The sequence below is a fragment of the Acipenser ruthenus genome, chromosome 7 (genome assembly GCF_902713425.1).
Source record: "Acipenser ruthenus chromosome 7, fAciRut3.2 maternal haplotype, whole genome shotgun sequence".
Classification (NCBI taxonomy): Eukaryota; Metazoa; Chordata; class Actinopteri; order Acipenseriformes; family Acipenseridae; genus Acipenser; species Acipenser ruthenus.
This window is the reverse complement of record NC_081195.1, coordinates 15112604-15137109: the sequence shown is the minus strand read 5'-3', so window position 1 is coordinate 15137109 and position 24506 is coordinate 15112604. Positions and strand designations below refer to the sequence as shown.

At 38.4% G+C, this 24506-nt stretch overlaps 2 protein-coding genes across 12 annotated transcripts in view; both read right to left on the bottom strand.

Moving 5' to 3' along the window:
• Window positions 1-2276: 2276 nt before the first annotated feature.
• Window positions 2277-16481, bottom strand: asah2 (N-acylsphingosine amidohydrolase 2). Its single transcript, XM_059026441.1, has 21 exons — window positions 16324-16481; window positions 15583-15618; window positions 15274-15428; window positions 14848-14991; window positions 12582-12758; window positions 11872-11999; window positions 11237-11314; window positions 11021-11141; window positions 10414-10539; window positions 9976-10062; window positions 9109-9213; window positions 8737-8818; window positions 8406-8521; window positions 8185-8279; window positions 7877-7916; window positions 5775-5873; window positions 5242-5337; window positions 4947-5099; window positions 4639-4695; window positions 4424-4512; window positions 2277-3006 (listed from the first exon to the last, which is right to left on the bottom strand). The coding sequence occupies exons 1-21, from the start codon at window positions 16454-16456 to the stop codon at window positions 2823-2825; spliced, it is 2301 nt and encodes a 766-aa protein (XP_058882424.1). The 5' UTR covers window positions 16457-16481; the 3' UTR covers window positions 2277-2822.
• A 2957-nt stretch (window positions 16482-19438) lies between these two features.
• Window positions 19439-24506, bottom strand: part of LOC117415669 (phosphatidylcholine:ceramide cholinephosphotransferase 1-like) — an 87764-nt gene continuing 82696 nt past the window's right edge. For all 11 annotated transcript variants that reach the window (XM_059026439.1, XM_034026291.3, XM_034026293.3 and 8 more), the window contains 2 exons: window positions 24262-24428; window positions 19439-21872 (listed from right to left, as the gene is read on the bottom strand). In XM_059026439.1, coding sequence (XP_058882422.1) covers window positions 21699-21872; window positions 24262-24428 — 341 coding nt within the window. In that variant the 3' untranslated portion in view covers window positions 19439-21698. The remainder of the gene's footprint in view (window positions 21873-24261; window positions 24429-24506) is intronic.

Here is a 24506-nt window from a genome sequence, read left to right as displayed (position 1 = left end):
CACCCTCAAGGAACCTTGTGCCTACAGAAGGCAAGGCAGGGACTACCACATTAATACGGTAGAACCTGGAGAAAGCATGCGACATAGCCCAGCTAGCCACAGCACAAATGTCAGACATCGAGGCACCTTTGAAAAGGGCCCAAGATGTATCCAACCCTCTAGTTGAGTGTGTGGCTACCCTACCAAGTGAGAGCAAGTCATCACCATTATACGCAGTCGAGACTGTGTCCACAATCCAGTGTGACAGACGCTGCTTAGAGAGCGGCTGTCCTAGGGTCCGTGTTCCGTGACAGACAGAGCTGGTCAGATTGACACAGAGCTCTTGTCCTATGCACAAAGCATCTCAATGCCTGCACTGGGCAGAGGAAATTCAATCTCTCATCCTCCGTTGAAGCAAACAGAGGTGGATGAAAAGACTCCAGTTCCACAGTGGAAAGCTGTAATCACCTTGGGGAGGAAAGCGGGGTTGGTGCGCAGCGACACCCTGCTGCCATCCTCCCAAATACGCATGCAGGAGCTGTGCACAGACAGCGCCTGCAGCTCACTGATCCACTTAGCGGAGGTGATAGCTAAGAGGAAGGCTGTCTTCATAGACAGGTACTTCAGCTCTATGGAGTGTAAGGGCTCAAATGGGGCCTTCGTGAGAACCTCTAGTACAATATTAAGGCTCCATTCGGGGAGAACAATCCTCCTAGGAGGGCGTAATCGGTGTGCCCCTTTAAGGAAACAAGTAGCCAAAAAATGTGCACACGGAGACATCTATGGGGGCATGGCAAGCAGAGATAGCCGCTAAATACACCTTCAAGGTGGAAGGTGATCTTCCAGCATCAAGCAGTTCTTGCAGGAACTGCAACATGACTGGCATAGGGCAAGTGATGGGGTCATGGTTTCTAGCCAGACACCAAGCTTGAAAATACTTCCACTTATAGGTATACAAAGATCTAGTGGAGTCCTTCCTAGCGCTCTGCATCATACCCACAACCGCGTTCGATAGCTCTAGGGCTAGCCAATGGTTCCTTTCAGAGGCCAGACCCATAGTTGGAACTTGCCTGGTTCCGGGTGCCAAAGAGAGCATTTCGCCTGACTGAGGAGATCCAAACGAAGTGAAATCTCCCAGGGCTGGCCGTGCAACAGCTGGCACAGGGTCAAAAACCATATTCTCCTGGGGCACTTGGGAGCCAATAGGAGAACGGACACTTTCTCTAACCTGACTTTTTCTAGAAAAGCCAGGAGCAGCGCTATAAGCGGGAAAGCGTACAAAAACGCTTTGGGCCATTCGTACGCTAGGGCATCTACGCCGAGAGGACCGCCTAAGTGGTGAAGGGAGTACCACAGGGGGCAATGTGTCATCTCTGCTGAGGCGAAGAGATCGACCTGCACCTTCCCGAACCGTTCCCAAATGCGCTCCACCGTCTGCGGGTGGAGTCGCCACTCCGACGGATGCGGGCTGCTCCTGGAGAGAAGGTCCGCTACTCAGTTCACCTCTCCTGGAATGTGCGTCGCCCGCATGGACAGCAGGTTCCTCTGAGTCCATATCAACAGCGTAAAAGCTATGCAATGCAACCCTGGGGACCTTAGGCCTCCCTGGTGGTTGACATACGCTACCGCTGTTGTTTACACGGCCCGACTCATCGCAGTGGTCGGGCTCGGCTGGCAGGGTCTACTCGACAGTGGGGATGCAGCAAGGCCTAGTGGTAGCTTTTAATGACCTTTGTTTTTTTGAGCAAGTGACATCCTTTATTATGCTGTAAGGGACCTATAATGTGAAGTTTGTTGCATTTTAGGTAAAAATGAAAATAGTGAATAGTTGCAATTACATAGCCTACTGTTTAATTAAAGTATAAGGTTTCCTAAATAAAATCAATCACACAATATCATTACACCGCAAGAAATAATAATTAATCAAAACAAATCACCTGCATCGTATTACTAGTCCAGCATTGGGTCACTTCTTGCTGCAGTAAATGGATGCCACCGACCCTCTGAAACGTAGTGTGCATGAAATACTCCTAATTAATTATTGACCCCGCTAAACCCTTAACGCAGATTACCACGTGTTTCAATGAGGGCAGCAGTGTGGAGTAGTGGTTAGGACTCTGGACCGGAGGGTCGTGGGTTCAATCCCAAGTGGGGGACACTGCTGCTGTACCCTTGAGCAAGGTACTTTACCTAGATTGCTCCAGTAAAAACCCAACTGTATAAATGGGTAATTGTATGTAAAAATAATGTGTAAAAAATAATGTAATTGTATGTAAAAATAATGTGATATCTTGTAACAATTGTAAGTCGCCCTGGATAAGGACGTCTGCTAAGAAATAAAAACAATTTAAACAACGTTAAAACACACTCGAGGAAAACACTGGCAGTGCAAAACAACACAATGTTCTGAGTTTATTATTCAAAAAAAAAAAACATTTTTTTATGCACATGTTAAACGTTTTTAAATGTTTTGTTTTAAAAAGTTTCCCATTCAATTTAGATGTACATGTATTTTAGAGTTTGTATTTCCAAATAAAACTGACAATATGCTTTGCAGGATTTTATTTATTCTTGGGTACATTTTCTGAAGGCAGACATCTTGTAAAGTCAGTGTATGCATATTTAAGGCCACCCCAAATTCAGTTGTATCTAGGGCACATCTACATCAACATTTTTATTACATTTTTACAACAATTTTTCTCCACTGTCAAAAGTACCATTATGTGTATGAATCAATTTAGATTAGAATACAAGCAGAAAGCATTGAGGAATGAATGACAGAAAATGGGGTTTGTAGTACAACCTCATCAATCTAAGTCACTGACACTGACTCCTTTAGGGTTTCAGTTGTAGATCTCAAAACTTCCAGATGACCCTTCATAAGGTTTCATTACCGGAGGAAAGCTTGGTCGTTCTTTGTAATGACCAAAATGCTGTATCCTGTACGTGCCAGGGTGAGCGGTGCTGGGGACATGCCATTCCACTGTGACATTGCTCTGACCACCTGTCCCTTTAATCCAGTGGAATCTGTTTGTGAAGAATGCTCACAATGAAATTTACAAATAATGGATTCAGTATACACATTTAATCAGGGAAACATCACACCAATGTTCGGCTGGACGGCTTTTTGCCAAATTGGAAAATTAAATAGAACTCAGCACAGCTCAGCCGTGTCTTCAGTTAACAGCAGCATGACTGTGTAGTACTAAAATAAATTCAGCAAATTCAATAACAAACATTTCAGCAGTACATATTTCTCAATGTCCTTAATGGAGCATGTTACTTGCTTTGGTGGCCTTCTAGTGGAGATTTAAAATGTTTAACAGAACAATGCATTTAAAGGTTGAATTCAATTAGGCCAAGGTATATTAGGTGGGGAAATGATATTAGGTAGAGCTGAGCGAAATGTTCTTTCTTTAGTGGATCTGGGGAACAACATTTTATTTTATTAATTTAAATGATTTGGACCTCTTTATTTGAAAGCAACTGTATCATCACAAGCAGTACTGTTTTTTTTGTGCTCTGTGAATTGAAAAGCAGCAAAAATTATTATTCATTTTAGAATAATGAAAGAGATGGAAGGAGTCCCTGCAATTGTGTAGGCAAAATAGCATTCTTCTCTCAAAGGTGTAACCCTATTCTCTCAAAGGTGTAACCCTAAGCTGTCTCTGGTATCTTCACTGTCTAAAACAGGGATGGTTTCATAACAAGCCTTGTTTGTTGAACTTAGTTGACTTGTGGTTGTCTGGTCTGGTGAGAGGTTTGGCATTTGCATTCTTCTCTGACCTTCTACCTAAAGTACATGCATGGGAGTGGATAGTCATTGAACTGATTGAACACACAGTACCAGGGAGGGACTGCATTGCTGCATTGCCAAACTGTGAATCATAAACAGATGAACTTCAAACACATTCTCCATGTACTTAGATGAAACTCTTTACCCTGTACAATTACACTGGGTTCAGGGAAAGCTGTTTACAAATGCGTGAGCTTTCGTCTTTCTATGAGATTCCAGCACTGGTACCAAACTGAGCAGAATCTGTTGTGCAGAAATTCGGTTTAATGGGAAACAGAACATGTTCACTGTGTAACCCTAGAGTTAAATGTTATGATACAATGTATGTACATGTATAAACAGAGCCAGAAATTCTTTGTTTGCTAGAGTTACGGGTAAGGGTGAGGGCTGTATTGCAACTTTATTGCAACTGTATTGCAACTTTATAGTGAAGACGAATACCCAGCCTGTATTTTGTTTTGTTTCGGGATTTTTTAACCTTTTATTTCAGCCCTTTTGCCCTGTTCATTTGTTCCTGTCTGTTTTTGTTAAATGAAGTGTGCAACAGCCCTTTAAAACTGGAGCTTTGTGTCTCTGGGTCTAATTCCTGCTGGTAAGCAGCCTTGGCCGTGAGGCTACCCTGTCAGAGTGCTAATTTGTGCTTTTTACCTAGTCTCCCACGATGCATCAGTATGTACTACTTTCCAGCTATTTGTCATGTTTTCATACTTCTCCACTGTAAGGAATGTTTTCTCAGCCTGAAACAAGAACAAAAAGGATGTTTCATCAAAAAGCCATAGTGACATATTCTTTTGTTTTATTACATTGTTTAGAAATGTACTGGCTGTACTGAGGTATTAACAGAATACTAAGACTTCTCTTACCATGTCAGCAGAGTTTCTCGGGTTTCCACTGACAAACGTCACTTCAACCACTTCTCCCTAAAGAGTCATAGAAACAAAACAGATATTTAAACAGTTAACCCTTCATATCTACTTTTTTTTCTGCTAACTTTCATTGAAATTTAGGATTTATTAAAAGTGTGACATATTTATTAATTTAAGAAAGCTGTTGATAAATATTATACATTGCAGGTCTAGCGAAACTTGTTGTGAAGATATGACTTTAGATAAATTTTCTTATGTAGAAAAGGCATCCATGCCTTTAAAATCTAAAAGGACCTTGGCCTCACCCGTTTGTATGACTGTAGTGTTTGGATCAGCACATCTCCAAATGATGTGTTTAATGGCGTTTTGTCCACTGGGTTTAAAGGTAACAGAGATATCAGCTGGCTGTTACTGAAGAATGGCGGCTCAGGACCTTTTGGTAAGTCGGCCACTTTGTTCTGAAATAGGAGATGGAAGAAAGGTGTTCCGAGAAGTATCACTTTGGATCAGTGTAAGAATAAGGTCCTGGTGACACACCTGTGAATTCCTCCCCCTAAATAAAACTGCTGCAACACAACCCATTATATTGTCAGTGCTTACCTCGGCTATCGCTCTGGCCAGACTGCTGAACAGCTGTATATAAGCTGATAGACTATGGGGGCCGTAAATATTTGATGCCGCCTCATAACGCTGGATCTGCAATAGGAAGATATGTTTGGTTACAATTCCCAGCTGAAGGGAAGTGCAATAAAAGCTATATTTAAAATAGTTTTTTTAGTAACTGTTAACAACTGCCTTGCTAACACAGAACAAAAAGATTGATAATTTTTGTTAATAGTTTAAATATATTACACAATTTATAATGCTATAAAAAAAAAAACTACTACAGTATCATATTTAAAACTGCCTTTAATTTAACCCCACTTCAAAATTATGATCGAGTTGAAGAAGGCATCTGGTAAATAGTTTTAGATGTCTCTTAACATATTAGTAAACTAGTTTCTGGCTGTTAATAAACTAAAAACTATACTTACAGATCACTGTATAGTTGTTACAGAATTGAATCTATACAGCACAATGCAGCACATTATAATACTGCCTTTATATTGTTCATTACTACTAAATGTGGTTACCTGATACTCCTCATAGGTGGTGATGTAGTGAGTGTATATGTTGCACAGTCCAGCAATGACAACCTCCACCTGTCCCAAACTCCCTCGAGATTCCAATTCCTAGAAACAATGATACCAGTTCAAATGTTTTTAATATCATTCAAGGATAATCAGAGCTCTCATGTTCCAAACGTTGTAAATGTAATACAGTTAAGGAGATTAACCTTAGTATTATGCAAACTAATGCAGCCTTCTTAGGGAAAGGGCCTATTAGAGGAACCTAGCCTAATTTACAGATTGAATTAACAAGCTTTCATAAACAAGAAGGTAAAAGCATTCGTTCTAATGATTGGTCTAATGTTTGTTTTGTTTTCTTGTCTTTTGTGTAATATACAGTGTATCTTTACTAGCTTATAAAGCAATACAAAATTGCATCTAAATGGGTAAAACATTTTATATATATACACAGTATATATATATATACCGAGCATCAAAAGAAACTTATCACTATTATGACACAGGTATTTAAATTATGGACATTGACGAAATGTTTTTGGTTTCTTTTTAATCACTCGATCATTCATCCTTGACCATGACACACTTGAGTGACTATGACTGAAGCATATGCACTTAATCACCTAATTAGTGAGACAGTTGATTGGACATTAATTAGAGTGATTTCAGCTGTTGAATTGCAAGCTTCAATAAAAGCAATAAAGAAAATCACAGAAAAAACACCAATACCCCACGTCTGTCAAGAGAGCAGCGCCTTTGTGCAATCAGCATGTTGGAGGCTGGACTAGGGCAGTGTACTGTGGCTCGCCGTCTTGGTTGCTCACAGCCAGCAATTTCAAACCAGGCGAGATGGTATAACCAGACACACTCTGTCAATGACAGGCCATGAACTGGGAGACCAAGAGTCACAACACCTGCCCAAGATCGACAGATCATTATGCAGCATCTTCATGATCGATTTCGCTCTGCTAGTCGAACAGCCTCTGATACTGCAGGTCGTAACAATCCACGAATCAGCAGTTCAACTTTAAGGAGGTGGTTACAGAGTCATCATCTACAGGCCTGACGACCATACAGGGGTCCGGTGCTCAGCAATGTGCACCGTCGCAACAGGATGAGGTGCCAACAACACCTTAGATGGACTCACCTTCAGTGGTGCCAGGTCCTCTTCAGTGACCAATCGAGATTCTGCATAGACTGCCCTGATGGACGTCAGCAAGTATGGCGGACATGGTGAACGATACGCTAATTGTTGTGTACGAGAGACCAATCGATAGGGAGGTCTGGGCAGGAGTGTCTAGTTGCTACAGAACTCCGCTGGTAGTGATTGAAGGCAACATGACTGCACAGCGATACGTTGACCAAGTCCTAAGGCCTCACTTGGTGCCCTTCTTGCAAGCCCATCCTAATGTGACAACATTCCAGCAAGACAACGCACGTCCACATGTTGCTTGTGTCACGACAGCTTTCTTGCAGAATACGAACGTGAGAGTCATGCCATGGATGCCTTATTCCCCGATCTGAGCCTAATTAAACATTTGTGGGATGAACTTGGGCGTCATGTGTTTTCTAGGGCTCGGAGACCCCTGAACAGGCAGATGCTTATCCAGGCACTACGAGAGAAATGGGCCAGGATTCCACAAGACAACATCTGAAACCTGGTGCAAAGCATGCGTCGCAGATGTACTGCTTGTATTGCTTCCAACGGTGGCCACACACGCTACTAGTCTGTGACTTTCACAGTATCCCCATCCCCCATAACTTCAGACAGTAAAATGTCAATTGTTGGTCAGCACAATAAAAAGTCACTGCACCTGCTCTGAGACACAGTTTGGCATTTTTTGATCACATCTAGTGCATTTTATCCAAATATGAGTGATATGTTTCTTTTGATGCTCAAATATGTGATACGTTTCTTTTGATGCTCAAATATAAGTGATACGTTTCTTTTGATGCTCAGTATATATACAGATCATTAAAAAGCAAAAACAAAAAGACCAACAAGTCGATAAACTATAGCACAGTTCTAAAATGGCCAGGTTTGTCAGCGCATCAGTTATAATAAAAATGTTCAGTTCTATTGATAAGTGAACAAATCCAAGACTTACGTTTTTGACTGCTTCTCTCATTCTCCTCCCTGCCATGGTACTGAAATGCATTAGAACCAAAAAATAAATTATAATCAACATGGGTGCTGGAAAAGTGAGTGATAGACATATCTGCCTTGGCCCCTGGATTTGTACATGTTTTAACATTGCATGAGGGTCTTTGCATTTTTCTCTGTAAAAAGCATGTAAAACACCAAGGAGAGACTTAACAAATATTTATTTTTAAGGTTACCGCTAGACATCTTTAGAGCATGGAGTTTAAGCATTTCATCCTTACATGTTCTAACCAATAGTAATTTAATACCTACGTAAACTCTCCAGGAATAGCCACAATTGCCAGGGACCCAATAGTAATGATCTGGACATCAACAATAGCAGGATGCCATGGAAGGGGTACATTCATCTGCAAAGAAAAATCAACACGACACCGTTTTTAAAAAGTCATGCAAACATTATTCCTATTTTATCCCTATTTATTTTTTTGCAATTTACTTATACATGCAGTACAGTTATGCCTTTGAGTACCTACCTCTCCTGTGCTGAAGAGGATAGGTTTGGGGTGATGGCAGTCTTGGGTTTCATTTGAAGGAGAACCTAAAAGTGCATCCCGAATGCCATCCCAAAATGGATCCCCTTCTACAGACCCTATGGAAAACATCACAACACTAGAGTCAATGGATGCACTATTATTGTTTCTGTCTTCACTGTTAACATTATTGATTCAATACTACAGTATAGAATATACAGTGCTGTTTTATCTGTCTATTTTTCTACGCAGAAAATCTCCAATCACTATTGCTAATAATTGATTAGTGCCGACATTACTCATTTGCATTGACTTTCTTAGCCTACTTACGTACCCTGGGTAAAATTCAAGCCACCGACTCCATCTATAGTGCCTGCAGCAAAGCTGTGTCCCAGAGCCGGCTTGCAAGTTTTACCCTAAATTCAACAACAGTTATAGACAATGTCACTACTCTGACAACCAGAGAGAAAAAAATACCCAATGCCAAATCAGGAATCCATCTCTAAAACTGCAAACATTATCTGGCCAGGCATTTCTTTCTGTCTTACCACAGCAGAACCTTTTTAAAGAGCAAGTAGCTTCAAATGTCATTTAAATATTGCTGTTTTCCACTTCCGTTACTAATTGATGGTGTTTGTATCATGTGGCAATACGACCTTTCTCGTCCCACATTCTCTTCTTTCCTGTCACACAGATGTGTACTCACTGTGTGTGTTGCATTGAGCTGCACTGTGACATCTGTCATGTTTACCCACTGATGGGCTGCATTGAGAGGTCCTGTAACCTCTTGCTGAGCTGTCCTGTACAATTCCTGTTGAGAGACAAGGGGTTGGTCAATGCAAGAAATGGACAGCAGTTACCCTGCATTAGCTGTTAAACCAGCTATGATGAGAAATTGATGGGTATTTTAGAACTGAGAGCGCCCAGCTGAAAGAGAATTAACAACTGGGGGAGAAATCTTTTTGACACTAGTTTTGCTTTCTATTATGTGCTGAATTTCCATAACTTAACTGTTAATATGGTAATGAAAAATCTGATAAACTGAGAACCAAAATTAAAAATATAGTTCAAGAATCTGTTTTTAATAGATGAGTAGACATAACATGCACAGAAGTATGTTGTCATAAACTTTGTCCCAAACCGAAAGTACTGTAATATTAAATTCAGCATTTGAAGTAATTCCTAATTATTGAGATTTATTTAAGGGGCATTGCTGTGGAAGTCCTAAGCCAGTTGTTTGAATGGGGGAGTTTCGTTATTAGCAAGGAACACACCACACCAATGTCATTAGCACTATTATACTACAACTTTTCCCAATGATTTATTAACCTCTGTTTGTCTGAAATAATCATTGGAGTCCACTGAAAGAGCTGACTTTGAGAGCAGGGCTACAGCGCCCGTGTGAAGTGTTTCATCAGTAAGCAGTGCCATCTTTTGCCATTACTGAGTTAGAACAGATCAGCTGACCCGCATAGAAAACAAGCAGTGTCCGGTTGTATAATGAATAATATAGTTTTGTAGTATTTATGTAACACATTTTATGGCACAAAAAGAATACTTATCCACATCTTACCTTTGCTTTATTAAAGATGGTCCCTCCAATGATCTTGGTGCTTTCAAACATGTCAACTCCAGGACCAATGGCCATGCACATGTTTGACTTTTTGAAAACAAATGGAGATTTCAAAACATATTGGTGAATAACATATCACACAGTGTATAAAGTGTATTATCTGGGAAAATGTAGCTGATGTATATAATTAATAATGTTACTCATTCGAAAACTTAGTATTAAAGCCTTTTCAGTGATGGGTCTCTATCCAATTCAGTGCATATTAGTTCCTATTAATCCATACTGAATATTGATAACAATTACAATATGTTATGATGGACTTCAAGCAACCTCAGGGCAACAAGAAAACCACATATAGAATATAGATAATATATAATTGTATAAATTATAGACACAGTTAAGTTTAAAATAAATGATAGACATTTGAATGATACACACCCCACCGATGGGACAAGAGCTGTTGATATTGTCACAAGACTCTCCTGTGTTGATGCAGTGAGGTCCCTTGGTGTTGGGAGAAACGTCTCCCAAGTTGCTGGACGAAAAGGCTGCTACAAATGGACCCTTCATATTAAAAAATGAAGGTAACTTGTGAATGTCTGAGAAAATTATATTAGTTGTACTGTAATATTATAGTGAGATATACTGTACTGTAAATATGATAAATGCAGGAAGGATAATGCGATATGACTGTACATTTTTAGCTTTCAGAAGTATTTCTATTGCTTCAAAAGGCAAACCTCAGGACCTTGCCTGTATCTTGCTGTCTAATACATTCCATGTTTTTATACTAGGTACTCTTTCTGCTGGTGGTCCAGTTCCTCAACCATGCGCTATCTACCACATTCAGCATTTGTGTAATTGGTGACAATTTCCTCCTGTGGTCTATATGTACCGTATATGTTCTTTCTATTTAACCTTTTTTCCATGTTGTCTAAGAATGAAAACTACACTTTGAATATATCTGTAAATTTGCTGTTACCTATTAGCGCTGAAGTAAAAGAAAACAGTTCAGGTCTCTAAGCAGTCACCATCAGATTCTCACCTGTCCAGGTAAAGAACCAGCATTCATCTCTTGTTCAAATAAGTAAGAAGCATAGCCCATGTTGTCACTGCTGACCATGCGGTTGGTGTTGTTCATGCTGACCGGGTGAACTGCAAACCAACTAGAACCAATCAAAACAGAAGGCTTTAGAATGATGCCAGACGAGGAGCGACATTCAATACTGGAATGTCAACAGCCACTGAAATGGTTTACTACCTCAGCAATCCAAGACCATTGCCGTCCGAGTCTACCATCTTCAGCACCACCAATTCTTTATCTGTGTTCGATTTATACCTTAAAATAGAGAAAGGACCGATTATCGTTTCTAAATCTGGGTTTACAACATCAGAGTGTACTTGTGCTAACAGTTCCAAAATCTAATTGCTAGCACACACGTCTGTCAGCTGACTTCATGTGGTGGTACTGAGGAGACAGCAGGCAACCTGAAAAATAGCCTGAAGCATTGCCTGAACTGTGATACATAAAAGGTGTGGACCAGCTTTATAGCTGTCAAAAGTACATTCTATAATCTAGCAAATAATGATTAACCCATAATCACAAAGCATGCAGATTATTCATGAGCAAAGATACATTTGTTTTATGTAAAAGTGTTGATCCCTGACCCCTCTTGATAGGCCTATGAATCTAGCTCCGAGTCTTCTCATCAGAATCAAAATAGTTTTTGCCAGCCAACTGCAATTGATAACAACTGCTATACTTTATAATCCTGTAAGAAATAGAAGATAACGATAACATGTCCTTCAAATTAAAAAGGTTAAGGGCCTAAGTCACAAGTTCATGCTTTCAGGTAAAGTGTGATATTGTTTGTATTAATCACCACAGCCGCTTACTTCCTCCTCTCTTCTTCGGGGTTGTTAAGGTAGGAATGTGGACTTCTATTCAAATTGCTGTTTTCCACTTCTCCTTTATTAAGAAAGATTCTCCCAGCTTTCAAGTTACCATGGGCAATATCAATGCTCTTTGAATGACAAAATAATAAAGTAAGTTAACTGTTAGTAAAACGTATCCAGCTTCGCATTAGACATTCTTATTTCATTTATAAAATGTCTCAACATGACTTAGACTACAGGAACCGTGTTTCAAGAATTAGATGGCAAATACCATGTGAAGATACAGTGTGTTCTTGTTTGTGTCAACCGATTTTGAATTCCTCGTTTTTCCACAACATTTGGGTCTACAGTGCCACGCTTTACTACTAACCATAGATCACTTAGTACACAGTATATATTTACATATATTTAAGTCAGGTATATGATACATCCACATTCTCAAGCCAATGACTCCTGTAATAGAGTTTGCCTTTTATTTTATTAGCCAGCAAGCAAATTGCAGGTCTACAATCAGCTGTAAAAAGTTTTATAGACAGGTTAAAACTAATGCTATTTCCTGTGATTTTATGTGGCCTCATTACACCCACAGTATACCTAATCAATCTTATTCCTCTTATTCCTTTTTAATAATCATCAGCACCTTGCCTATTGTTAACATGTTTTAGGCACTAGGAAAGTGATTTACAGCATGAGTTACTGTAGCCTATTACCTTTACAATACCATTTACAATGGCGTTGATGGATGGTTTGATGTAGCCTTTGCTGGTGATAATGAACAGCGTGTACTGGAAGTAACCTCCTGGACCAGAGTGAGTGTGAGTGCCGCTCAGGACCACATTTTCTTGTCTGTAGAGGTCCCCATATTTATTCTGCAGTTTCTTCAACACCTGAGATGTTATCAAACAAACACTGCTTTTTTTTTTTCTAACAAAGATTACAGTTTGTTATTTCGATTTTTATTGTGTGATTATTTATTTTATTATGTTTCTTAAAAACCATTCCACCCACATTAGTCACCCTTGCTGTAAACATAAAAACAACCCACTTAGAATGAGATACTATAATAGGAGAGACATGAATAGTAAGAGAGAAGAAAATAACATAGCAGGTTACATATTAACAGAATGTATCTATGTATCAACATACAAATTAAAATTATATATATATATATATATATATATATATATATATATATATATATATATATATACAGACGTGCTCGAATTTGTTGGTACCCTTACAGCTCATTGAAATAATGCTTCATTCCTCCTGAAAAGTGATGAAATTAAAAGCTATTTTATCATGTATACTTGCATGCCTTTGGTATGTCATAGAATAAAGCAAAGAAGCTGTGAAAAGAGATGAATTATTGCTTATTCTACAAAGATATTCTAAAATGGCCTGGACACATTTGTTGGTACCCCTTAGAAAAGATAATAAATAATTGGATTATAGTGATATTTCAAACTAATTAGTTTCTTTAATTAGTATCACACATGTCTCCAATCTTGTAAGCAGTCATTCAGCCTATTTAAATGGAGAAAAGTAGTCACTGTGCTGTTTGGTATCATTGTGTGCACCACACTGAACATGGACCAGAGAAAGCAAAGGAGAGAGTTGTCTGAGGAGATCAGAAAGAAAATAATAGACAAGCATGGTAAAGGTAAAGGCTACAAGACCATCTCCAAGCAGCTTGATGTTCCTGTGACAACAGTTGCAAATATTATTAAGAAGTTTAAGGTCCATGGAACTGTAGCCAACCTCCCTGGGCGTGGCCCCAAGAGGAAAATCGACCCCAGATTGAACAGAAGGATAGTGCGAATGGTAGAAAAAGAACCAAGGATAACTGCCAAAGAGATACAAGCTGAACTCCAAGGTGAAGGTCCGTCAGTTTTTGATCGCACCATCCGTCGTTTTTTGAGCGAAAGTGGGCTCCATGGAAGAAGACCCAGGAGGACTCCACTTTTGACAGAAAAACATAAAAAAGCCAGACTGGAATTTGCTAAAATGCATATTGACAAGCCACAATCCTTCTGGGAGAATGTCCTTTGGACAGATGAGTCAAAACTGGAGCTTTTTGGCAAGTCACATCAGCTCTATGTTCACAGACGAAAAAATGAAGCTTTCAAAGAAAAGAACATCATACCTACAGTGAAACATGGAGGAGGCTCGGTTATGTTTTGGGGCTGCTTTGCTGCGCCTGGCACAGGGTGCCTTGAATCTGTACACAATGAAATCTCAAGACTATCAAGGCATTCTGGAGCGAAACGTACTGCCCAGTGTCAGAAAGCTCTGTCTCAGTCGCAGGTCATGGGTCCTCCAACAGGATAATGACCCAAAACACACAGCTAACAGCACCCAAGAATGGATAAGAACAAAACATTGGACTATTCTGAAGTGGCCTTCTATGAGTCCTGATCTGAATCCTATTGAACATCTATGGAAAGAGCTGAAACTTGCAGTCTGGAGAAGGCACCCATCAAACCTGAGACAGCTGGAGCAGTTTGCTCAGGAAGAGTGGGCCAAACCACCTGTTAACAGGTGCAGAAGTCTCATTGAGAGCTACAGAAAACGCTTGATTGCAGTGATTGCCTCTAAAGGTTGTGCAACAAAATATTAGGTTAGCGGTCCCATCATTTTTGTCCATGCCATTTTCATTTGTTTTCTTATTTACAATATTATGTTGAATAAAAAATCAAAAGCAAAGTCTGATTTCTATTAAATATTGAATAAACAATGGTGGATGCCAATTACTTTTGTCAGTTTCAAGTTATTTCAGAGAAAATTGTGCATTCTTCGTTTTTTGTGGAGGGGTACCAACAAATTTGAGCACGTCTGTATATATATATATATATATATATATATATATATATATATATATATATATATATATATATATATATTTTAACTATTGCAGCGTAACATAGAATATAACATGTAACAAATGAAAAAGGTGAATTTCTGAATCCTTCGTACCTCTAGCCTCAGTCTCTGTGAAACCATGCCTATGTCGGCACTAACAAACACAACCCGCTCAGAGTTATTTGCCACTATGAAAGCTCGGCTGTAGAGGCGGGTGTGGATCCCTCCTGCTGTCTGGTCAGGACTGGCGTATCCCATCTACAAAAACATACCAAAGCATGCCCAGAAATAATTATCCAGCCAGCTTATCACCATACATTATACACTTTATATTAATATTAATACTCCATGTACAAGCATCCTAGTGAGCTTAAATCCGTATTCAAACTGTAAGGTAAAACTAATTGACTTTGAGTTTATATTTTAACTTATTTTAGCATTGAAAGCAATACAAAATGCACACCAGGAGTGTGTTACTGGATTTGGTTGAAATTTTAAATTTTTTGTATCTCTTGGTTCCCATTGGTCCCACGCACTCACCAATGGAACCTCTGCCACAGGTCCAGTACAGTCTGCTCGACCCACACCAATCAGGTAAGAGCCGTCAGACGGTTTCTCACTAGGCTTGGGTTTCTCACTAGGCTTGGGTTTCTCACTAGGCTTGGGTTTCTCACTAGGCTTGGGTTTCTCAGGTCCTTAAAAAAAAAAAAAAAAAAAAGGCCTGAACAGTGGTTACAAGGATTGAAAGGGACATTACTGTTCTAACTACTTGTTCTTTTAATATTGAAATGTACATTAAAACCATATGTAACGTACTCTAATCAGAGGTTTATAAAACAGTTTACTCACCGGTAGGAGGGGGAGCTGGAGTGGTTGTCAGGAGATCTATGAAAATAAAAAAACTAAGAGTTAGAGTAATCTTGGTCAACATAGCAAAATGCTAATATTCATTTAGTGAAACGGTGCAGACTTTTATTAGCAGAGTAAAGTTTAGTATTGGGGAAGAGAACTATGTTAGAACTAATGAATGAGCTTAAAGAAAAGAACAATTAAATGACCATTCAAATGCACTTTATGCAGTTTAATGTAAAGTATGGAAATGATGTGCATTGGAAATATTTTCAAATAGTTATACATGTGTGTTTTTGTACTTCTCACTTGGATGCGTTTGGAGGGAGGGGGTGAAGATAGCCAGCTATATATAAACTCAGCCAGGAAGCAAGGGGTGGGGAGGGTCTTTACCTCGGGCTAGAGGCAATTTAATCCTAAATATTAGTCATTTCTGAACATTGTTAATAGTTCGATTTATTTTCTTACATTTATCCTTTTGTTATTTTTGTGCTGTTCATTATAAATGTTCAGTTTTTGCACCATCCATCATGACCTTCCTGCCTTGCATCCTGTCTACGATTACCGCAACTGTTGGCCAACCTCACACTCTTGTGAAAGGACGAAGACCGGACACGATCCAGAGACCACACACTACTCAAGCAAGTGGAATAACCGCAGCACAGGTATTCCAGGCTCATTTACACAATCAGTCTTAGAGCTTTTAACCTCATTGGCAAGGGACTGAATCATTGACAGTACCAGTAGTATCTGAGCTCCTGCTGACCGCCATGACGATGATAAGCCCCACACTCACTCCTGTCATCAACACAAACAGAACCATAAGAACCCTTTCCAATGCTGTGAAGGTTCGGCAGCAGCTTTTAGAAGCCATGGTGTGGGAACTTTCTGCAATTGGAAACACAATCTAGAATGAAGAAGGAAGGGTAGACTGGTAAGAAATAGTTTCCTGGTACTGTAACGCATAGAAACCTACTCTAAATGAACTGGTCTAAAGTGTACGTGACCCTTGTATAGACACTGATAAAAAACACATCTATTACTTATATTTCAAGTATATAATCATCCAGCTATGCGTCAAGTGGTAAAAATGAAAGTCTACAACACCAAGGTCAAAGGAATACAACCATATTAATGGTTTAAAACTTGCATGAAACAATTTAGTTGCGGATTAGCGAAGGTAAAATATTGTCTGAGCAATCCCTTAACATTATTTTAATCCTTAATCCTTCAAATGTGCTTTTACCCTCTGCCACTAAAGAAGGCATTGCATGTGCTATAAAGATAAAGCAAAAGTTACAACAAATAGGTCGAATTTAAGGGTGTATTCACATGAAAAATGTTTGTCTGTATGGTCATGCCATAATAAAATACAGTATCTCTCTAGAGGCCATAAAAAGGTAAGAAAAGAATGCTACGTTTAGAAAAATATCCTAACCTCAAATGAATGCCTCAAATGGACAAATCTCTTATAACAAACAAACAAAAAATATTACAGCATTGGTTAAACACAAGAATGTGCTATACAGGTATGCATATAATCAGAATATTATCACAGAGTCTGTCTGTTAAAGACATTTTTTAAATCTATTACATACAAAATATTCAAACTATTAAAGGTTACTTTTTTGCCTGGTTTAAAGTGTCCCAGTGAAAGCAACATTAGCCTATAAGCAATAGTTTAAAAAACAAATGATCTCAAATTAATGTTCCAAACTATGCACTGTTGACATATATACAGGGTAGCACTGGGGAAGACAGCACTACTACAAAATAAACAAACATGTTGCTCGTTTCACATTGATATTGTTATTGTTAAAGAGATTGATTTTCTAAATGCAAATGTTAAAATTACTAATTAAAGAGATACAGACACATGTACAGCATTCACTTACCAAAAGTATTTAATTAAATAAGCTGTGTGTTCTTCGGTGGGTTAAGTAGGTTTTCACATTAAATTAAGGAGAACTATTCCAGAAAACATAGGACGCATCAAATGGGAACCATGCAGTAAAGCATTCTATTTCACACTCATTAAGCACAATTTGTCAGTTGTGTAAATTGTTTTAACCATGGTTCACCGATGATTGATTAGATAAGATATTTCTATTGCAGTAATTGTTCAAAGGTCAAAAAAGCAAACCAGAAAGCTTGGATATATAGTCAAAGATGTAGAGTACAAATCCAAGGAGATTATGATGAGACTGCACTTAGTACTGTGTCCAATTCTGTTCACCACAGTGCCAAAGGGACATTGTAGCCCTGGAGAGACTCCAAAAGGAACTAGACTAATCCCAGCAATATTCTGAAAGAACGGAATCTATTTAGCCTATAACAAAAAAAATTAGGACGGACATGACTGAAGTCTTTAAAATCTTAAAAGGTCTTGACATAGTTAACCAGAATGAATACTTTAAGCGAGTTACAGAAACCAGGACCAAAGGACACAGGTGGAAATTAAGTGGAGATAGAACAGAGGGAAGAGCCACTTATTCACACAGAGAGTGATGAGGGTGTGGAATGGGTTACCTAGTCAGAATCACTTGGACCCAACCTGATGAAGTTCTCAGATCAACCAGACACTAGGAACCGAACAAGCTTAGATGTGACGAATGGCCTCATCTCACTCTTACATTTAATTATGTTCTGATGTTTAATAAACTCAACAGGTGTGATATATGGAATTCTTGAGACTGTATTCATCAGGCATATTTTCTGTTCATTGTGGAGATAAGATTTTTGTTACATCTAATCAACAAGTCATATCATCTTTGAATATGGACATGCAATTGTGGTCTCAAGGGTCAAAGTGCTCGATCACTTTGACAAAATCATGAAATCATAATGGGGTATATTTTTATTATTTAAACAGTGGATCATACATCCCAATACCTTTGCCCTACAGTGACATTTTACTTTAAGGCCACCACAGGACATTTTTTTTATTGTCAACATTGTAAAGTCAACTTCAATATTAAGGCTGCTCCTGAATTCTCTACTAAGTCCCAAACATAAGTCATGGTGTAACTGTGCTGTTAACTTGGATGCAACAGTAAAATAGAAAGAAAAACGCTAAACTACATGTACAGAGCTTGCAAGAAATTATATGTATTGTAACTTGATTTTGTGTGGTTGTGATATAAATAATAATACCACCAGAGGGCAGTAGCGCTTACCAAATTTAGAATTGCATTTCAATCCTAATACATGGGGATACAAGGAGTAGGTTACTTTGCATAGTATGCTCAAATAAACAACATCATGCAGTCCAAAGGATCCCTACGTACTTCCCCCATCATACATATGTGACATATACTGTACTGCATATAGCAAACCAATCATCCAAGTGTGAAAAGAAAAAAAAGATGCTTAATACAATTAATAGAATCCATCATGATCACAGAACATACAAAGACTTTTAGTTTATATGCCAACTCTCTTTCTGTAGGTCATTTTAATTTTGTACGTACAGTATCTAGAGAACGCCTTCCCCAGTTGTAACAAAGCCTGTCTTTCACGCCTTCAAATTCTGATGAAATATGCCAAGTATATATACAGATGTGTATCATTTAATATGGAAATGGCGTTTGGTGTACAGAACAGAGGAATTATAAAGTCAACTGGCCACATTGCAAGACTGCTGGGAAAACTGGTTCTCAACAACGGAACTCTTCAACAAAATGATGCTTATATAATGGAATAAAACAAACAAACAAACAAACAACAAAAAATGACATCAGCTACTGGGCTACTTTATGATTTAGTGGCTTAGAATCTTTCTGCCCATTATTTGGTGTCAGCACCCATTTTGTTTTGTTTTTTGCCGTGAAAAAAAAGAAAGAAAAAAAGGGTTTTTTTTGTAAAAGTATTTTAATGTCCATCCCTCACCACAGATGTTTTACAATACAAATATCACCTGGTATATACACAAAAAAAACAAAAAAAACCCAAAAAAACAATAATCTTGAGAAAAGGATCTCTGCTTCACGTAAAATACAGAATAATCATATAATATATATATATACTTTTCATCATTAAAAAACTAATTTGTTTTGTGTATTGGCAATAATGCATACAACCCCCCCCCCCCCCCCCCCATATTTACGTTGATAAGCAATACTAAACTACATGCATCATCCGCACAAATATATTACATTCCATATAGAAATGAAACATTACTGTCCTTCCTCTTCATGTCTCAACTATAACATGGGCAACTGCAAATCAGTTGAGAAATCAACAATGATCAGCTCAATGATTGTGAACATTCTTTTTTTCTTTGATTTTATCAACAGGTTAAGACTCTAAACAACAATTTGGTATGATTTTGGAACAAACATTGTCTTTTGTAATAAATAACTGTTTGGGCTTGCACCTTTAAAAAGCTTTTTGTAAATGCCTGCCAAAATAAAAGCCAGGTGTTCATAAAACAAAAAAAAGGACATTTTAAAAGAAAATGCAAAACTATACATATATACTGTGTCAAACTGAATGGCAAGAACAGTTCACTGAAGTACAACTTGCACTGCAATACCAAGAATAATACTGTAGGTGGTGCTACAATTATTTTTTTTGTTTTGTTTTTACCAGACGAATGGAATGTACTGAAAAATGAAAAATAAATAATAAAACTGGGCAAGCACAACATTAGTTTACTGGCTTGTTGCTTTGATTTGAGTTATCTTTCCTGGACCATAATACAGGTCTACAGTGCTGCAAAAGTGAACTTCTGGTGCTTTATTAGGTTGTCACGGAAGTTCAGGGAAGAATGGACAGGGATCTGCGATAATGTTACAATCTCAGACATTTGACAGCAACAGTGCAGCCAAACACCTACATACAGCAGCACAGCACGGTACCAAATCCTGAAAATGATCTTGCACCTCACAGTTAAGAATGCCGTCATTTATTAATCTGAGCAAATAGTGCCAGTAGTGTTGTATCTTTAGATTACAAGACACAATATAGACTTGAACTTATATTGGTGGTATCATTAATATTGGGGTCCTAAGAACAAGGTCAACAACACTGTGCAATTCCCAGTCTCCAACTGTAAATACAATAGAAAACAATGATGTAACAAATGACTGGAACATAAGTGATATAGTTGTATAGACTGTTGGATATTAGTGACCAGCAATCACGGCTGCAGGGTGATAGAGGAGATATAAATATTTTAGGAAGACAAATTATTTAAGGCTAAAATAAGCACATTCTCTATGTTTAAATATACAGGGGCTGTAATATTTTACCAACAAAGCAACTGTTAAATAGAAATGAGGCCATTGCATACATCTTAACAGATCTTCATTGTACGGTTCAAGCCAAAATAATTCCATACCACAAAATGTACACATTATTATATATATTTTTAAATAAACATACATTAAATGAGACCAGTGACAAACTGTACAATCAAGACAAGAAAGGCACTAGAAAACAGAATACGACCCCCCCCCCCCCCCGTTTGCTTTCTTACCAAAATGTAAAAATCTAAAAGTCCATTTGATTTTCTTTACACATCATAGTCATCATTTGCTTGAAAAATAAACGTGTAAAATACTTTAGAAAAATCACTTTTGAACCTTTTCTTTGTCTCGTGAGGCTTGAAATAAACCAAAAAAAACAAAACTTTCCACAACAAAAAATTCAAGCCTGCCACATTGATAACACAGAATTTCAAAATACACTGTGATCTTATAGAGGCAACATGTTCTTGTATATAGTATAGACCTTGCTTGGAAAAGGCTTACAACCCAATCACTGGGACTCTTGTATGAAAGAAACCCCAGATAAGAATGGAGAAACTAAATTTGTTACGAAATAAAATCAGGTTTTAAAGTTGATAGATTTACAAAGCATGGTTTTGGCTAATGGCAAAATACTAAATTGCCTGTACAATGCATCTTCTAAATGTTTGTCCAAAAAAATCACAGTGCTGACCAGTTTTACTGGAACAAGTCAAAAATGAATATTAAACTAAGGATTAGCAAGGAATTCACTATGGCATCTTCTCGTGGCGAGATCGTAGCACTTCAGGTGGTCTTTCCATATCATCCTCAATACCGCTGTGGCTTCATAGCCACCTGGGCAGTCCTTCAGTCCTCTTGCCATCGTTATGTGTCTAAACGAGTATATTTCACATTTCTACTGAATGGGGTTGCTCGCCAGGGAAAGGGCAGCTGGTAGTTGCGAGGTACAGTCCCACTGACATTCTGTTCCAAGTACTGGAAAGCACTGTACCACCAGACCCGGGAAAAAAAGTTAGTATTGGTGGCTTCTTTTAGTATCTACAATGAAGAAAGAGGGAGAAGCAGATTTAAAACATACTCAATTACAACTGCATAATAATAATAATAATAATAATAATAATAATAATAATAATAATAATAATAATAATAATAATAATAATAACAACAACAACTAGAGTTGCTGGCAACTATAAAGGCTTCCAAGCAGTTATCGTGAAATTTAAGCGCATTGGTTATTATAGATGAAACGTTATCATCACAACTGTGCTACCTGTGTAAATTCTGGCACAAATATGAGAATACTTTTGAAAATTCCCCAAAATTGTCATTAAATCTAAGATGGCTGCCACACCATGTGACCAAAGGCCGCCATATTGACCACGGCACAACATCCGATAGTCCTCTACATCAAATGTCAAAATTGTTTCTCTACATCACATGTCAAATTTTGTGCATTTTGGTGCAGCCGATCAGAAGTTATAGGCAGTTTTATAGCCAGGTGCGTATGTTGATGATGTCATACATCACCGTTTGACCTTAAGGAGAGGTCAGAGGTCAGGGGCAATGACATTTTTTCATAGAGCACATATGACTTCCTATACGTGTTCCATTATAACTATGACCCTGTCGGCACGCCCAAGGAGTTAATTTCAACGTATATTCCAATATGGCCACCGCGCCGTGTGAGCAATCGGTTTCAATCTTCAGCAGTTATTACTTTCCAATGGTCTGTACAATTGTGTTGACACTGAAGAGCATAAGTGCAACAGTGTTCTTGTTATGGGTTGCAAAAGTTATTTTTACAATTATCAATATGGCCGCCAAACCACGTGACCAAAATATGTCATTTTCATATCACCAGTACATCACGTGAGTCTCTATGGTCATATAAAGTTTCATGACTGTAGTGTATTGCACCTTGGATTTATGCACGAATGTATGAACATAGAGCCGTCGTGAAACGGTTATTTGCACGCCGCGGCCATGTTTTGTAATGAAAAAGCGTGGATTTTACAAACGGTAGAAAGGACCCGGTCATGAACATGCGTGCCAATTTAGGTGTCGATTGATGTTGCGGTTTAAGACAAGAAGATTGTTGAATATTTGGCGCCAATCCAGCGTAGCGGGCAAAGTAATTGTTCAATCGACCTCGATTGAACATATGTTTTTTATAGGCCATTGCTGCTGCCATTGTCACAGTTCCACCTTAAGTTGTTTTTAACCCTTTGCGGTCCATTGTCGGACTGGGTCCGACATTGCAATTATTCCTCACAGGTCCTTTGTCGGACTGGGTCCGACATCATTATAGCAACGCAAAAAACAGGTTTCTAGTCGTTTTTTCTCAGGAAAAAGCCGAGAAAACCATTCAATTGCCGAGTGGGAGCGACAGGAGCCGAGACAAGTCGAAAAAAAAAAAAAAAAAAAAAAGGCGTATCTCATGATTAGTCATACATGGTATCAGGTATCAGATAACGGGGCGGGTCGTAAGTAAACAAGTTGGCTGACTGAATCAGCGCCCAGAAAACACAGACATTTGCAGAGCTTTTTTGAGATGTTATAGTAATAAAATAATGACTTGATTATTGAGGAGTTTGGTGATAAAACGAGTGATCCGGAGATGATCGATCGGTATGTACGACTATTATTATTATTATTATTTATTTCTTACATAGGTGAATGCTATAGCAAACGAAAGGGTGGGGCGGGGCTGGAGATGCCTAGTGAGTGCTTTGTTGATATGCAGGGCCATTTAAACCCGTTTGACTGTGGAAAAAAAATACTTTTAAACAGCGCGTCTAAAATTAACTGCGCGTGTGAAAATAAATTAGACCTGACGTGCCTGACGCGCGATTAATAAATGGACCGCAAAGGGTTAAAGGCAAGAGTTTTGAAAAATTCCCAAAATTTCCACGAAATCCAGTATGGCGGTCGAACCATGTGACTTTCATTCGGGGACACCAGTCTGGTTGTCCAGCCATAGGCATCTACTTACGTATGCATTTTCATAACTCTGCGATGATGTTTGGGAAGAAAAATAATAATAATAATAATAATAATAATAATAATAATAATAATAATAATAATAATAATAATAATAATAATAATAAACATAACAATAACAATTGGCTTCCCAGCCTTTGGCTTGGAAGCCTAATAATAATAATAATAGCATGGTTATCTCTAGAAAACGTGTATTTCATACTTGTAAAACATGCCTTACTATGCAGAAAGCATTTTGAAAAGAGCAAACCGCTTTAAATGGCATTTTAACCGTTTTTAAAGATTATATTTGTAAAATATAATTTACTGTCCCGTCCACGTTAGATCTAAATCTTTGTTTTGGACTTTTAGAGAGGTGTCAAGGGATGCTACCGGTAGCCATGGATAGTGAATCACAGAACAGGAAGTTTCATTCTTGAGCACTTACTTGCTGATTGGCCATGGTGTGGTACCACCAAAAAAGGCGAGTAGTGATGTAGTATGCCACCACCACATCCACAGTGTAGTGGTCGTGGGCTAGCATAATACAGAAGATCCCAACAACACTGAGGAACCAGCAGATCCAATGATACCACCAGAACCGCCTGGGAGAATCTGAAAAGGGAAGTCACAGGAAAAAAAAGGTTTACAAACATCTACAACTATCTAGAAAGTGTAACAGCAATGTTAATT

What these genes read in the sequence shown, in the direction of transcription:
- asah2 (XM_059026441.1), bottom strand. Translation starts at nt 16,456, where the DNA reads ATGGCTTCTAAAAGCTGCTGCCGAACCTTCACAGCATTGGAAAGGGTT. An exon ending in CCCGAAGAAGAGAGGAGGAA is followed by an intron (nt 11,315 to 11,871) that starts GTAAGCGGCTGT and finishes CTCTATTTTAAG; the next exon opens with GTATAAATCGAACACAGATA. An exon ending in TGGCTTGAATTTTACCCAGG is followed by an intron (nt 8,522 to 8,736) that starts GTACGTAAGTAG and finishes TGTTTTCCATAG; the next exon opens with GGTCTGTAGAAGGGGATCCA.